At 45.9% G+C, this 13,499-nt stretch overlaps 1 protein-coding gene across 6 annotated transcripts in view; it reads right to left on the reverse strand.

The window, feature by feature from the left end:
* The window catches only part of BEND7 (BEN domain containing 7), a 49,039-nt gene extending 47,001 nt beyond the window's left edge, over nucleotides 1–2,038 (reverse strand). The window contains exon 1 of one of the 6 annotated variants that reach the window (XR_001334719.3): nucleotides 1,698–2,023. Coding sequence is in view for 2 of the 6 variants with exons in the window: in XM_014280033.2 (XP_014135508.1) it covers nucleotides 1,698–1,758 (61 nt within the window). In the remaining 4 variants the exon portion in view is untranslated. Of the gene's footprint in view, nucleotides 1–1,697 lie in introns of all 6 variants that reach the window. The other 5 variants (XR_008732388.1, XR_008732387.1, XR_008732385.1 and 2 more) reach the window with 5 other exon arrangements.
* Between the last annotated feature and the right edge of the window lie 11,461 nt (nucleotides 2,039–13,499).

Below are 13,499 nucleotides of genomic sequence, written 5' to 3' on the forward strand. Positions count from 1 at the left end.
CATCCAAAAAGAGACCCCAGGTAAAACAAGAATTACTAATAATGTACCATAACTGAATTTACCTATTAAAACAAGGTTACATAGATTGCCTAATACATTGGGGCATATCTAAACCTCTAACAAGCGTCAACCGAGAACTGACAAAATTGTCATCTATTTCTGATAGTGCACATATTCATTTTACAGCTCCATTAGGACAGAAATAAAACCATGCCTTCAATTTCAGTTTTGCTTTTCCACGTTTCACTTTCACACACACCCCCAGGCTCCAGCCCAGACCTGCACTAACTCTGCCTCCGAGTCAGGAGCATGTTTGATATCAAACCCCCACAAACCAAACCTGCGGTCCGTAGAAGTTAAATCCTTGATAGGTTTGCTAATGCATACAGACCTCCAATGTGTTTCAGACAAGCCTGATGGGTCGCTGCCCCTCTAGTTTTTAACAGGGAGTATGTGCGATGCTCTAGACCCCTCTACAACAGTACAGCAGGCATTATTTACTATTCCTACCAAGTGAGTTTATTTCCATCTTTAAATTTCTTTGCATCAAATGCGATTTTGCTGAGTGCCTGCAAAGACATGGCTCTTCAGACAGCAAGTCTTGACACTCGTGCGTGCGTGTGTGTCCCCTTCACCAAGTGTGACATGACACCCAAGCAGTCACCTGCCTTGAACTTGGTATGCAGGACACACACAGCGTTTCATGGAGATATTTCTGTCTAATACTTGGAAACACAAAAGGAGAAAAGATCTCAAGTCAAATCCGTTAGGGCAAAAAGATCTCTTTGGCCAGAGAAGGGTTAAATCCCCAACCAAAATAAATCCCTAGGGCTGGCTGGGAAGTCCACCTGTTAAAATGCCTACCAGTGGCATTTTTTTTTTCGTTTTTTAATTTAAAAAAAAACAACCACCAAGACTGAAACACAGAGCTGTGCTTCTTCTTCCCTGACATGAATCCAAGTATTTCCCCCCGCGATCCCTTTTAAAATACCCTCTTTTCCAACAGCAAACACACCCCGAGCAAACAAGTTACACGCCAGAGGCTCTCCCCTGCCCACGAACAATTAATTAGCTGCGTGGATTTTTAATAAAGCAACCTCTATTCGGCAAGCCTTTGAAATACGCGGATGTACACAGTCAAGGGGAGGGGAAAGAAAAAAAACCACCACCCAAACCAAATAAATCCACAGGAGTTGAATACTAAGAAGGTCCGTTGCTGCCCAAGTGTCATTATTTTTTGCTCGCTTCCCGATTTTACCTTATCCCCCCACCCCCAAACAGGATTTACCACGAAACACGATCCAACTTTATTTTCTGCAAGACCTGCCGGGGGGTTGGGGAACAACAAGCCCAAACCCACGTCCACCTTCCTGGGGTGGATCGGGGGGCGGCGGGGCGCCTTCGTTTTGCAACAGCACGTAACACACATGCAAGAAAATAAATTAAAAAAAAAAAACAAAACACAAAAAAACACAAGGGGGGGTGTGTAAAGAAAAAAAAATAAATAAAAGGCGTGCGATGGTTTCGGGGAGTTCCAACAGAGGATTGCGGAGTTAAATAACCGCTCCGGGGAGGGAGAAGCGCCGGGGGCAGCGGCGGCCACCGCGTTTCGTAACGCCCGCTCCCCCCGGTGCAAAAGTCGGGGTTGCCCCCGGGCAGGGAACAAAGCCCGGGCCGCCCCCCCGCCCCCGCCTTACCTTCGTTGATCAGTTTAAAGCTTTGGGATTTCCTGCTTCTCTTCCTCTGGGTGAACTCCATGGTGCGGGCAGGGAGGAGCGGGGCCGGGCGGTGGTAGGACCGAGGTGCGCCTCGTTGAACCAGCAAAACACGCGGGGGCTGGGAGACGGCGGCTCCGGCGGCGAATAAAGGGATCCGGGACAAGTTGGCTCCAGCCTCCCCCCCTCACCGCCCGCCTCAAACTTTGAGGGAAAGCGGGGTGCGGCGGGGGGAGCCCCGCGGAGGCGATGCCGGGCAGCGCCGCCGCCGCCTTCCCCCCCGCCGGCTGCGCGGCCGCGGCCCGGCGGCGAAGGGCGGCCCGCAATGGCTCGCCGCCGGCTCCGGGACCCCGGTGCCACCTGCTGGGGGAAGGCGGCCCCGCGGCTGTTCCGCCAGCCCCGGCCGTAAGCCGCCACCCCGAGGCCGGCCCGTCGCCACACGGCACGCCGGGGAAGGCGGCCGGCGCCGCCGGGCCCCGCCGCGGGGGCGGCGGAGCGGGGGGCTGGTGGGAGAGGGGCTGAGAGGGCAGCGCCATTTTGTGTGTGTGTGCCCCCCCGCCTACCGCCGCGCCCCCCCCCCCCGCCGGTCCCCGGCCCCCCTCTCCCCTCACGGGCACGGGCGTGCTCCCCCTGCCGTGCCCCGCCGCCGCCGCAGCTTCCCCTGCCCGCCCCCGGGCCGGCGCCGCGGCTCCCCGGCGGACAGGGGGTGCCCGGCCGGCCGTCAGGGAGCGGGCGGCGGCTTCTCGGCGCGGCCTTGCGCCGCCGCCGGGCGCTCGGGGCCGCTGCGCTGCCCGCGGGCCCCGTCGGCGGCTGTGGGGCCCCTGAGGGCCGGGGGGTCTCGTCATGTTCGGCGGGACCGGGCGGCGTTCCCAGGCCGAGAGCCGGCGGGGATGGGGCAGAACTTGACGCTGGTGGGGCCGCGGCCGTGCGGAAAGTAGCGAGACCCAGTGACGGGCTCGGCTTGGCGCTGCCAGGCGCTCGTCGCCGTGTCTGGCAGCGGGTCTCGCAGCGCGGAGCCAGGCCCGGGGCGCCGCCGAGGGCCGCCGGGCAGCGCCGCGGGAAAGGAGCCCGCCGGTCGCCGGGGCCGGGTGCGGTGCCGCCCGCCGCCGGGCAGCAGGTCACCCCAGCCGGGCGGAGGGCCCAGGCGCACTGACAGCGGTGCCGGGATTGGATTCACCACTTGACGCCTTCAGCCAGGCTTCCAGTGCGGTTAGCTGTGCTGGGTTCGCTCCTGGCGTGGCGGGTTTTTTACAGCCAAGAGTGCTTTCGCCTGTTGCCTGTAGAGGAAGGACCCAGGCTGTTGTGATGTGACTACCGCTGACTGAAAACACACCTGCCCATCATCATCCTGTGCCTCCCGTGCAGCCAGGCTGTGTTATGACAAGGAGAAGCGTGTGTGAGACTCGCGTACGCCTACTCGCACAGATGCGGATGCCGATATTCCCTCGATCTCGTCAGAGCCACCAGGAGGATCCCGCTGGCTCCAGTCACACAGACCGGCCCTATCGCTTGGAATAATGACACCAAATTAACAAGAGGAAAGCAAATAGGATATTCACAATAGTGGTTTCCATCCTAACTGTGCACAGGCGCAGGCAGGCTTGGAATTCTGTGCGAGGTGCCGTCCAGATGCCACACAGAGAGTGCACCTGGTTCTGAAAGGCAAAATCAGGAAATAGGCTTAATAGGGAAGCAATATCAGAAAACACGCCTAATGGTAAAATTTATTAGACTCTGGAAAATTAAATTAATGAGGGAGGTTATGGAAGCCTCACAGATTGGGTAAGGGTGTAATTTTCTATTAAATTGCTAAGTGGAAAATCCCAGAGGCAATCAATATGCTACTTTCGGAATTTTCCTAAACTTCGCTGTAAGACTTCGTGAAAGGAAACTGGGCTAATGTACTATTTAAAATCCTGCATTATATATTTTTGGGAGGATGCTGAAGCAGCAAAGGTAGATGGATGTCATACGCTGTTTGCTAAATTGTGTGGGTCCAATTAATCTGGTACAGTGCAGTGAAGTCGGGTCTGAAGTGCAGCAGGAGTGTGCCTATATTTTGTGTGGAGAAAGAGATTTTTCTCTCACCCTGCCCAAAGACTGCTGATTCCTCTCTGCTAACTTTATTGATGAGACTTAGAGCATTGCTGAAACTGTTGTGTTTGACTCTCGTCCTTCCTGGGACAATAGGAGAATTTTTATAAAGCATAAGGCCTTCATTTACTGTTCAACTCACATGATAGGCCTTACCCTGCATTTGCCAAAGGAATGTGCCACAAAAATAAAAAGGTCTCTTCTGTTTTCCTCTGTTAGCTCCATTTTGTGAAGCATTTTGGGGCATAATTTATGAAAAAGTGATGGCAGTGTTTTATCAGCGACTGTCTTTCTCCTCTTAGTCCTTTCTTCTCTGTGTTGGATTTTTTTGCTTAAAGGGACACCCATGATTTGAAATGACATTTCAGTCTGCACACTGGACACTGCAGTTTCAAGTAACATTTTAAGAGAGTTAGCACATCCCCCTTTCCATTAGTATTTATCATTTTGCTTTCTGTGAATTAGAGAGATTCATTCTTTTCTACATGCAGAATAAGCCTCATCCTGCAAGCAAACCTAATTATGGTTACTCAGATAAGTACATCTTGTGATTTTCATTTCTAGTATTAGGAAGTATTATCCAGTTTGGATACCTAGGCCTCAATCCTGTCATCTCATCTGCATAAAAGTGAATTAGAAACTAGGACAAGGTGACTTTAGGTCAAAGTCTTCTAGTTATCCACACAACACGTAGGAGGATCCGGTAGCTGAAACCAAGCTTTCTGTCCTGTCCTGTCCTGTCCTGCTAACGTTTATCAGCCGTGAATTAGGAAAAGCTGCCTCAAGAACTCAGAGGCTCCTGTGTACAGTAAGCTGGGAGCCTGCCATGGGGTGGGTATCCTACAACTGGACTGGGAGCATGTGCTCATTTGTCACCAGCCACCACTGCGTTGTTCTAGCTGGAGAAACCCAGGGATCAAAGTTGTCTTTATCTCACTAGAATGGCTGCCTTGTGTCACCCTAGATAGTCACCGGCTGCATCACTGTGGCAGCCAAGTGACTGAGGATAAAGTGCGCTGGCTCCGAGGGGCAGTCAGCTTTTAATTTTATCTTTTATTTCAGTTAATGTCTCAGTATTGGATTGGTATTATTACACATTAAGAACCCATAGTTCCTTTTTTTCTGGTGATAATACAGCAAATTCGGAGCATTTTGTATATATTCATGGTCACAAAGTATTTCCTCAGTCAAACCATTAATTGAGTAATGTGTTTTTCAAAATGCCATTAAATTAGCTGACTAAATAAGGGTTTATCTTGCAACATATCCCAAGTCAGTATGATTATCACTATTTCCTAGTTACCACTTCATTATGCTGCAAGTTACTTTCAAAATATCACCTCCCCATTCTAACTGGCATTAATTCTCCCAACAATTTTCTGGTGTGTAAAATGCTTTTTTTCTTTTTTTTTTCTTTTTTTTTTCTTTTTTTTTTCTTTTTTTTCTTTTTTTCTTTTTTTCTTTTCATTTCAGATGCTAGATCATGAGCTAACCAATTAAATATAATGAATCTAGTAATACTTCAGCATTAACAGCAGCAGTGCTCTTCAAACCAGGATGTCCCAGACTTTTCCTTTGCTTCCAGGCTCACAGATCTGTCCAGTTAATTACAATATTTTTATCATTATTCAGAAAGTAGGATGGTGTAGGACAAAGGCGACTGAAGAATCCTAGAGCTGAGGAGAATTATATGGTTGTACTAAGAACTCCTTCAACTTTTCAGTTGGAAAAATTATACTTGGAAAATTCTCACAAACTCAGGTGTTTTGATCTGAAGCTTTAAGTCTAATGTCAAGGAATCCACCTGAGGCCGGGTGAAGTGGGAGGAGACTGCCGACTGTCGTATTAAATAGCACCGTGATTACTACTCATCTTGGAGCCTGAAGAAGTTCAGTGCAGTATTTGGAAGCAGGAGAAGGGTGAAGAGGTAAATTGGAGATCAAGAGCTGCAGAGGTGACAGGTTAATAGGTTAGCTGTTTTGGTTAGTTATGTGTAATAAATGTCATTGAGGATTTTAGAAACTGTGGTAGCGTTTTTTCCTTGGAGGTTTTCGGTGATGTTTTTGTGATCATACACAATATGCAGGCAATACTTTTTCTCAGCTCCCAACCTGGCGACAACAGGTCATCCTGATGCTACACTGTCTTACTATAAACCTTCCCTTTCAGGAGGCTTTCATGTTGGCACATCCAAGGACTGGGTCATTACAGAGGTAGGTTTCTGGATGTCCTGAAGAAGTCTGAAGCTAGGAGTGCAGTTTAACTTGTTTATGACCACCTCCCTTAAGTTTTTTCTGTACCATTTCAGTTATGGTACTTGACATCTTATTATGTCTCTATCCTTACTCTATTTTTCCTTTGGGACACTGTTTTGAAATGGTTTCTTGTCCATTCTGCTGCTTCCTCTTATAAATTTAAAAGAAAAAAACTACAGGATGGACAAATGTTTTCATGTTTGCCAGCTCAGGGAGACCAAAACATTCCAGAACTGTTTCAACAATGAAGAACATAACTGAATCTGTGTACAAAGTGTTCTTTGTGTGTGCAGTTACAAACCCTCTGTATATTTCTGTATCAAAATGCAAAACCCATTTTGACTGTAAGGCTGGGCTTTTCCTCCTCTCTGTCATTTTATGTGTAGGTTGGACTAAGACTGCAAGGAAGAGCATCATAGTCTAAGAATCAAAGTTTACTGGCCACCCACTCTGATTAAATACTTGTAGGATAATTGGATACTGAGGTATTAATTCTTCTCTAGGACAAACCAGTTTTTGGATTTAAATTCTGGGAAGGGTGGGTGAGGAGACTGAGGTGTCTAAGCCACAGATGTGGCTGGAGGATAAAGAAGAAAAGGTCTCAACAATTCTTTTACGAAAGCTAATGTGGAAGAGTAAAAGAAGTCTGCCCATATACATGCATGTCCCGTGCTTCTCTGCAACATGGAGAACTCATGAGTGTCCTGATCATGGCTGGGATAGAGTTAATTTTCTTCTTGGTATCCAGTACAATGCCGTGGTTTTGGATTTGGTATGAGAATAATGTTGGTAACACACTGATGTTTTAGTTGTTGCTACGTAGTTGCTAAACCAAGGACTTTCCAAGTTTCCCGAGCTGTGCCAGTGAGCAGGTGCACAAGGAGTTGCTCCTGGGAGGGAGCAGAGCCAGAACAGCTGGCGTGAACTAGCCAAAGGGCTATTCCATACCATAGAACATCATGGCCAGTATATGAACTGGGGGGAACTGGCTGGGGGCTGCTGATTGCTGCTTGGGGTCTGGCTGGGCATTGGTCAGCAGGTGGTGGTGAGCAACTGTATTGCGCATCACTTGGGGTTTTTTTTCTCTCTTGGGTTTTATTCCTCTCCCTCTCTCTCCTTTTCATTACAATCATTGTTATTATCATTATATTTTATTTCTGTTAGTAGGTTGTTCTTATTGCAGGCCACAAGTTATACCTTTTCCCCACATTTTCCTCCCCATCCCACTGGGTGGGTGTGTGTGTGGGGGGGAAGTGAGTGAGCAGCTGCGTGGAACTTAGTTGCTGGCTGGGGTTAAACCAGGACAATAAGCTGCACAAATTTTGCCCTGCCTCCCACTTACAACTCGAGGTGCTTCAAGGGAAGCAAGGGCAATGTAGTAGGGCTTGTTATTTTCCCTAGAACTTTGGGGTTTGTGCTGTATAGAGTAATAGTGCTTAATATTTTTAATCTGGATGTGTCTTTGCATGGCTACCACCTCTGTCTAAAGAGATGATGTGTAAAGCCAGTTCCAGGAAAGGGCATGTTTGAGCTTTGGGTAGTTCAGTTGATGTTAATTGTAGTAGCCCAAGCACAGCTAGGGTAAGCAGTCCCATTTCTGATGAATGCTACGGGCACAAACTGTGGCAAGCTCAGCTCAGGGTCCAGCAGCCCAGCAAGTCACCGGCTAGGAAGAGTTTCAAGAGGCTTGTGTAAGTATGTAATCATACTTACAGTTTTGTGTTGGTTTGCTTCAGTCACAGCCACTGAAGGCAGATGAGAGTGCAGCAACTGAAAGAGACAATCAGAGGAGCTATGGATGGAAAATTAATGCAGAATCAGCTGCAGGAACAATAGCATTTAGCAACATAGACAGCTCCTTGAGGCTGCGGGCTGAGGAAGCCCCCACAACAGCCATGCTCCTGTAAGTCCTGACTAAGGCTGGTGTGGGGACATTATGCTATGCCTCCCCAGCCCAGCCTTCTCACTGTTTCTTCTTGCTGTTTCCAGCCTGCCACGCAGAGCTGCTCCCTGTGTCTCGATTCTACCTTGATCCTCTTCCATTTCTCCTGCCACATATGCACTTGCACTAAAATCAATGGGAGTTTGAAAACTAAAAGTAATGTGTGTTTTGGTATGCTACTAATCCACTTATTCGGATCCTCTTACTGCTCCTCTGGGCTGCCCTGATCCTCTCTATCAGCCCACCCAGCTGCTCTGATCTGCTCTCTAAACTTCTGCTGTGGCTATATTAGCATCCCTGTCAACTCACGGGGCTGCTGCCTCGACGCCTTCAATCCCCTCTCCCAATGAGAGTCTCTCTACTAAATTATAATTCTTGTAGCTCAGAATACTGATGCCAGCTAAAATAAATTCATGAAAAGTTGCCATGGCTTCTAAGATTTTCTATTTCCCTAAATATTTTCAAACAGTACTTACATTTCAGGCTGGAGAAATAGCTTAAGACATGTTCATAACCACCTGCCTGCTTTTCAGTTCTGAAAAATGAAATTTCATTGCAAGGTACAATGTAGTTCAAAATCTACTCACACATCCACTTTTTAAAGAGAGATTATGTGAATTTAATATCTGTGTCAGGCTGGAGGCTGACAACATCTGAAAATGATGCTTTTATTCAGCAGTAAGATATATGCAGCACCATTTTCATTAATGTGCCCCCCCCTGGATTTACCCTCAGAGATGTGTAGATATTGAAGACTCCATCACCCATTCAATCCTTGACCTCTCTGCTGAGGCAGCCAATGCACCTGAATGGGTATTTTCTCTGAGATGAACGTATCCTGCAGGGATCAAACTGACAACACAGAAGTATGATCATTTAGTAACAGCTTTGAGAGATGTCTTGCCTGGGTTGAATAGAAGCTAATGAACTCAAACTTAGTACAATACACTCAACCATTTATCTTCTGTACACGTAAAAATAGAAGAAAAATAGATGCTTTTATGAGCTTTTCTACCATCCAGTGAGATCTATTTGGTATTTGGGGGGTGTATGGGGTGTCTCTGTTATGTTTATTCAGCTATAATTTGAATACAGCTAAAATGCCTCAGAAATGAGGGTTGTGAAGTATAGACCTGGCTTTGGGGAAGACTGAGGAGATAGAAGGTTGTATGGATCTAAAACTCAGTGCCTGGAACTTGACAAACCAGTCTGCATTTGCAGGGATTAGTCCTGTTACTGCATCTTTCCTGGAAAGAGTTTGCTGCTTGGATATCTGTAGTGTGGTCTGACGGTGAGAGTGAGTATCTTCCCTGCTTACTGTCATTTGTCCCATACTGTTGAAGTGTTAGAAAGAACATCTACATATATATATATATATTAAAAAAAAAAAAAGCAGTATGATCATTTTCCTGCAATGTGTTCTGAACTCTTTACCAGTCACAAATGGACACTGCTGTCAAAAGAGCACAGTCTCCCTAGTGACATCTTGGGACTGATTCATTAGGGGCTCTGATGACACAGTGCTATAAGCTGAGTTACCAATACTGTTCCCTGAAACAAGAAAATTTTTCTCAAACACCTCCTGTACCAGCCAGTCTGGCAATAATTAGCTGTTCTTAAATGTGAAGCTTTTAAAAGCAATAATGAGTTTTTACAGACTCAATTTTACAGATAATAAAGCTGCTGGGATAGGAATTGACCCACACATCCTTTAGACAACCTAAACAATTCACCTAAATATTCCTTTATCAAAACCGGAGGATAATTATAATTCAAACAGTTATTTCAAGCAAGTTTCTAAAAGCCATGCTAGCCTTACTAATGAGTAGCATCCATAGAGCTGTCACTACTTTCTGAAGTATTTTAACAGTGCATTACAGAGGTCTGTCTCAGCAGACAGGAACTGTAGGGCTTGACCTGCCACGAGAACTAATCAAGCAATACTTTAAAAAGCAAAACAAACCAAATTAATACGTCACCTGCTTCTTTTACCCCTAACAATGCATGGATGTCATACCCTTTCAAAGACTTCTGTTTATTAGAAATGCTGGGAACTGTTTTCTGCCATTGCCTCCCCTCTGAGCTTTTCTTGTCTTTGCCAGTGGCTTTTGGACACCCGTGGTGGATCACTACCCCTCCCTTCTTCCTCAGTCTTCCCTCTGGCTGAGCGTTTCCCAGTCTGTGGCCTCCTGGATATCATGCACTACTGTTTAGGCAGTTCTGAAAGGTAAATAAGAAATAACAAGCCTAGTATGAGTGGCTTAAATGCACTGAGGGGAGGGGATGGGCACATCCCCAATGCAAGAACTTGCAGGGAAGTGCAATTTGCATAGCTTAGCAGAAGTGCTACCGTGCCTGCTTAGAATAAATTGTCTGCATGTGAATGTGACCTGTGGATGTGACAATCCAGAGATACCTGTAAACAAAGTAAATATGGGGGCAAAGAATGGGGAGCTGGATGAATTAATCCCTTCCAAAAAGTTAAGGACTGCTTTAATAAATGAAGAAAAGAGTGAGACTGGATGCAGAGCTGCCTTTGCCAGAAGTGGACATATTTAGTCATGGTATAAAGGCAATTCTATCACATATCTGCTTTGTTATACTATTTTGAAGATGGGTAAAAGAAACCACGTATCTATGCAAAAAAGGTTTCCAAGGCTGATCTGTGCCCTGCGTTACTTGAAATGAGTTCTTTCACAATCTTGGTCAGCTGTAAGGCATCAGTTCTGCCTCCTGTGTGCAAGTAGCTGAGCTGGGGTTTTCCCCTGTTTTAATATCAAATAGAAATGTGAAACTGGATACTCATAAAGTATTGAATACAACCTGAAAACAGCTAAATACAAACTGGATGTAAAATAACTGAGTGCAACTAAAATAATTCTGATCAGCTTTACAATGTCGGCAAATAGATGACATCTGGGTTGTTTGAGTGAAATGACGTATTTCTGAGCTGCCTTCAATAATCTTCCTGTAAGTTGACAGTTGGCTTGCAGCAGATAAAGCTGAGCAATCACTTAATCATCAAGAAACTGGAATGAAACACCTCATGTATGTTTTAAGCTTGTGTTTCTATTACTTACAAGGCTCTTACAAATGTTCCAAGATTTTAAGTAACCTCTAAATTTCCCTTTTCAGTCTTGATTTCATATGGAATGTTGTGAAGCGCATTACTTCAAAGTAGCTTTGCGGTTAACTCTGTGGGGTTGTTCCAGAGGTCTGCAGAAACCTGGATCTAGGGAAAACATGGGTAACACTATTGCTTCCAGACCCGAGCTCAGCTGCAGTGAGCTCTCAAGACTCTGCAAGTGTTTTTGGGAGAGCTTAACAGCCTGGCTACAGCCCTGACAGCAAATATAACATTGATTGATCACATGTGAGACTGAAATGCACAGCCATCGTGATACCAAACCAGGAGTATTGCCCTGAAAAGCAAAACAGGAGCAGTAGAAAACAAATAGTCAAGCTAAGGATTTATAGCAGTGATCTAATTGACTCTAATGAGTAGAGTAATGCCATATATGATAAATCGGTAGTTTGAAATACAGCTCAGAAAAGCACCCATTTCACTTGTTAAAAATATCTTATGCACTGATGTCATCAAAAGGATCATTGATGTATGAGGGACCGGCACCAGGAAGGAATTGTTCACTTTCGTAATGCACTGCTAAGCAGTTTCCACAGTCTAAGGGCTCCTTGGATCAACGGAGACTCAAAGAAACCTTCTCGTGGCATTGAGGAATGGTTTCCACTGCATGGTCCAAGGAGCAGAGCTCACAGAGTGAGCTTTCATGCACGCCACCAGTTTGTCTGGCAAACAGTGCTCCAGATATCCACCCTACAGCCAAGTAGCATGTGTGAATGGAGACAGTCAAAGGACGAGACACTCGTAACGAAGCAGGCAGGGACCGTAATGAATTGCCAGCATAGATATACCTTGGGAAGATATTCTGAGGAACAGAAGGGCTTTGAACAGAGTCCAGATGAGACCTGACCCAATCATCTCAACAGTTCATGTCCCTCAGAAAACATTACCCTGACCCCAAGGCAAAGAGGGTCAAACAGATTTGCCATCCTGGAAATAAGACAGCAAGTTAGAGTGGGTCTCCTCATGAGTTGTCAGTGAAAGAAAAAGAAGGTACCACCCTGTCTTGCACATCAGATGATTTTCTACTCTTTTCAAAAAAAGAAATCTCGAGGAGGTGGATGACACCAAACATTTTTTCCCCCTTTATTTCTTCAGGGAGATATTGGTGAATGCCCTCACAGAAAAACAGAGCCAGGATATATACATATTTGCATGCATATAGTAACTCTTTCAGGAGATACTGTACTTTGTAGATTGCCACTTCTCTTCCACAGGACAAGACAACTGTCTTGATCACAGAGGGGATTTACATTCCAGGATGCTTTGATTTGGAGGCAAGAGTGCACAGAACCGGCACTGGAAGAAACGCACCAAATAAATCGTGGAAGGTTGTGTCATCATTAGTGAACTTGTAGACACCTTTTAGAAGTACAGCATTCATTTCATAAACTTTTCAGCTGCTTTCCTTGCTTGTTATACCCATCCCTGCCACCTTGTTGGGTTGTTTAGATTTTTATAAACTGGGAGAACTTTGGTCTAGGTGTCACCTCACAGTAACTGAATCATTCTTGTGACTACTCTGTTTGAGTTGGCCTTCCTCCTTCATTTTGTACTGTCTCTAATTGAGATATGTTTGTCTTTTTAATCCCATCCAGCCACTAAGCACCACAGAGCTGCTCACTCACTCCTTCCCCTCCAGTGGGATGGGGGAGAGAATCAAAGAGTAAAAAGTGAGAAAACTTGTGGGCTGAGGTAAAAACAGTGTAATGGGACAGAAGAGGAAGAAAATAATAAGGGTAATAATAAAAACAACAACAACAATAATAATAAAATAAAGAATATATGAAACAAGTGATGCACAATGCAATTGCTCACCACTGACTGACTGCTGCCCAGCCAGTTCCCAAGCAGCAGCCCCCAACCACCTTTCCCCCCAGCTTGTATACTGGGCATGACGTTGCATGGTATGGAATATCCTCTCTGCCAGACTGGGGTCAGCTGTCCTGGCTGTGTCGTCTCCCAGCTTCTTGTGCTCCTCCAGCCCTACTGCTGGCAGGGCAGCATGAGAAGCTGAAAAGTCCTTGACTTAGTATAAACTAAGTATAAACTACTTAGCAACAACTAAAAACATCAGTGTGTTATCAACATTATTCTCATCCTAAATCCAAAACACAGCACTGCACCAGTGACTAGGAAGAAAATTAACTCTGTTCCAGCCAAAACCAGGACAATGTTAGACCACAGCAGGAAATGAAGCAAGGTCTAAGGTTATGTCTACACTACAGTTAACTGGGGCCGAGGGGCGGACAGCTGGCACTCGGACACAAGCATCTGGATTCATTTGCCATAAAGTCCTTTACAGAGCATTCCTACAGCTTCCTGATCTATGCCCTTACCCAAGTGTGGGC

This window comes from Falco cherrug, chromosome 5, assembly GCF_023634085.1.
Source record: "Falco cherrug isolate bFalChe1 chromosome 5, bFalChe1.pri, whole genome shotgun sequence".
NCBI classification, from domain to species: Eukaryota; Metazoa; Chordata; class Aves; order Falconiformes; family Falconidae; genus Falco; species Falco cherrug.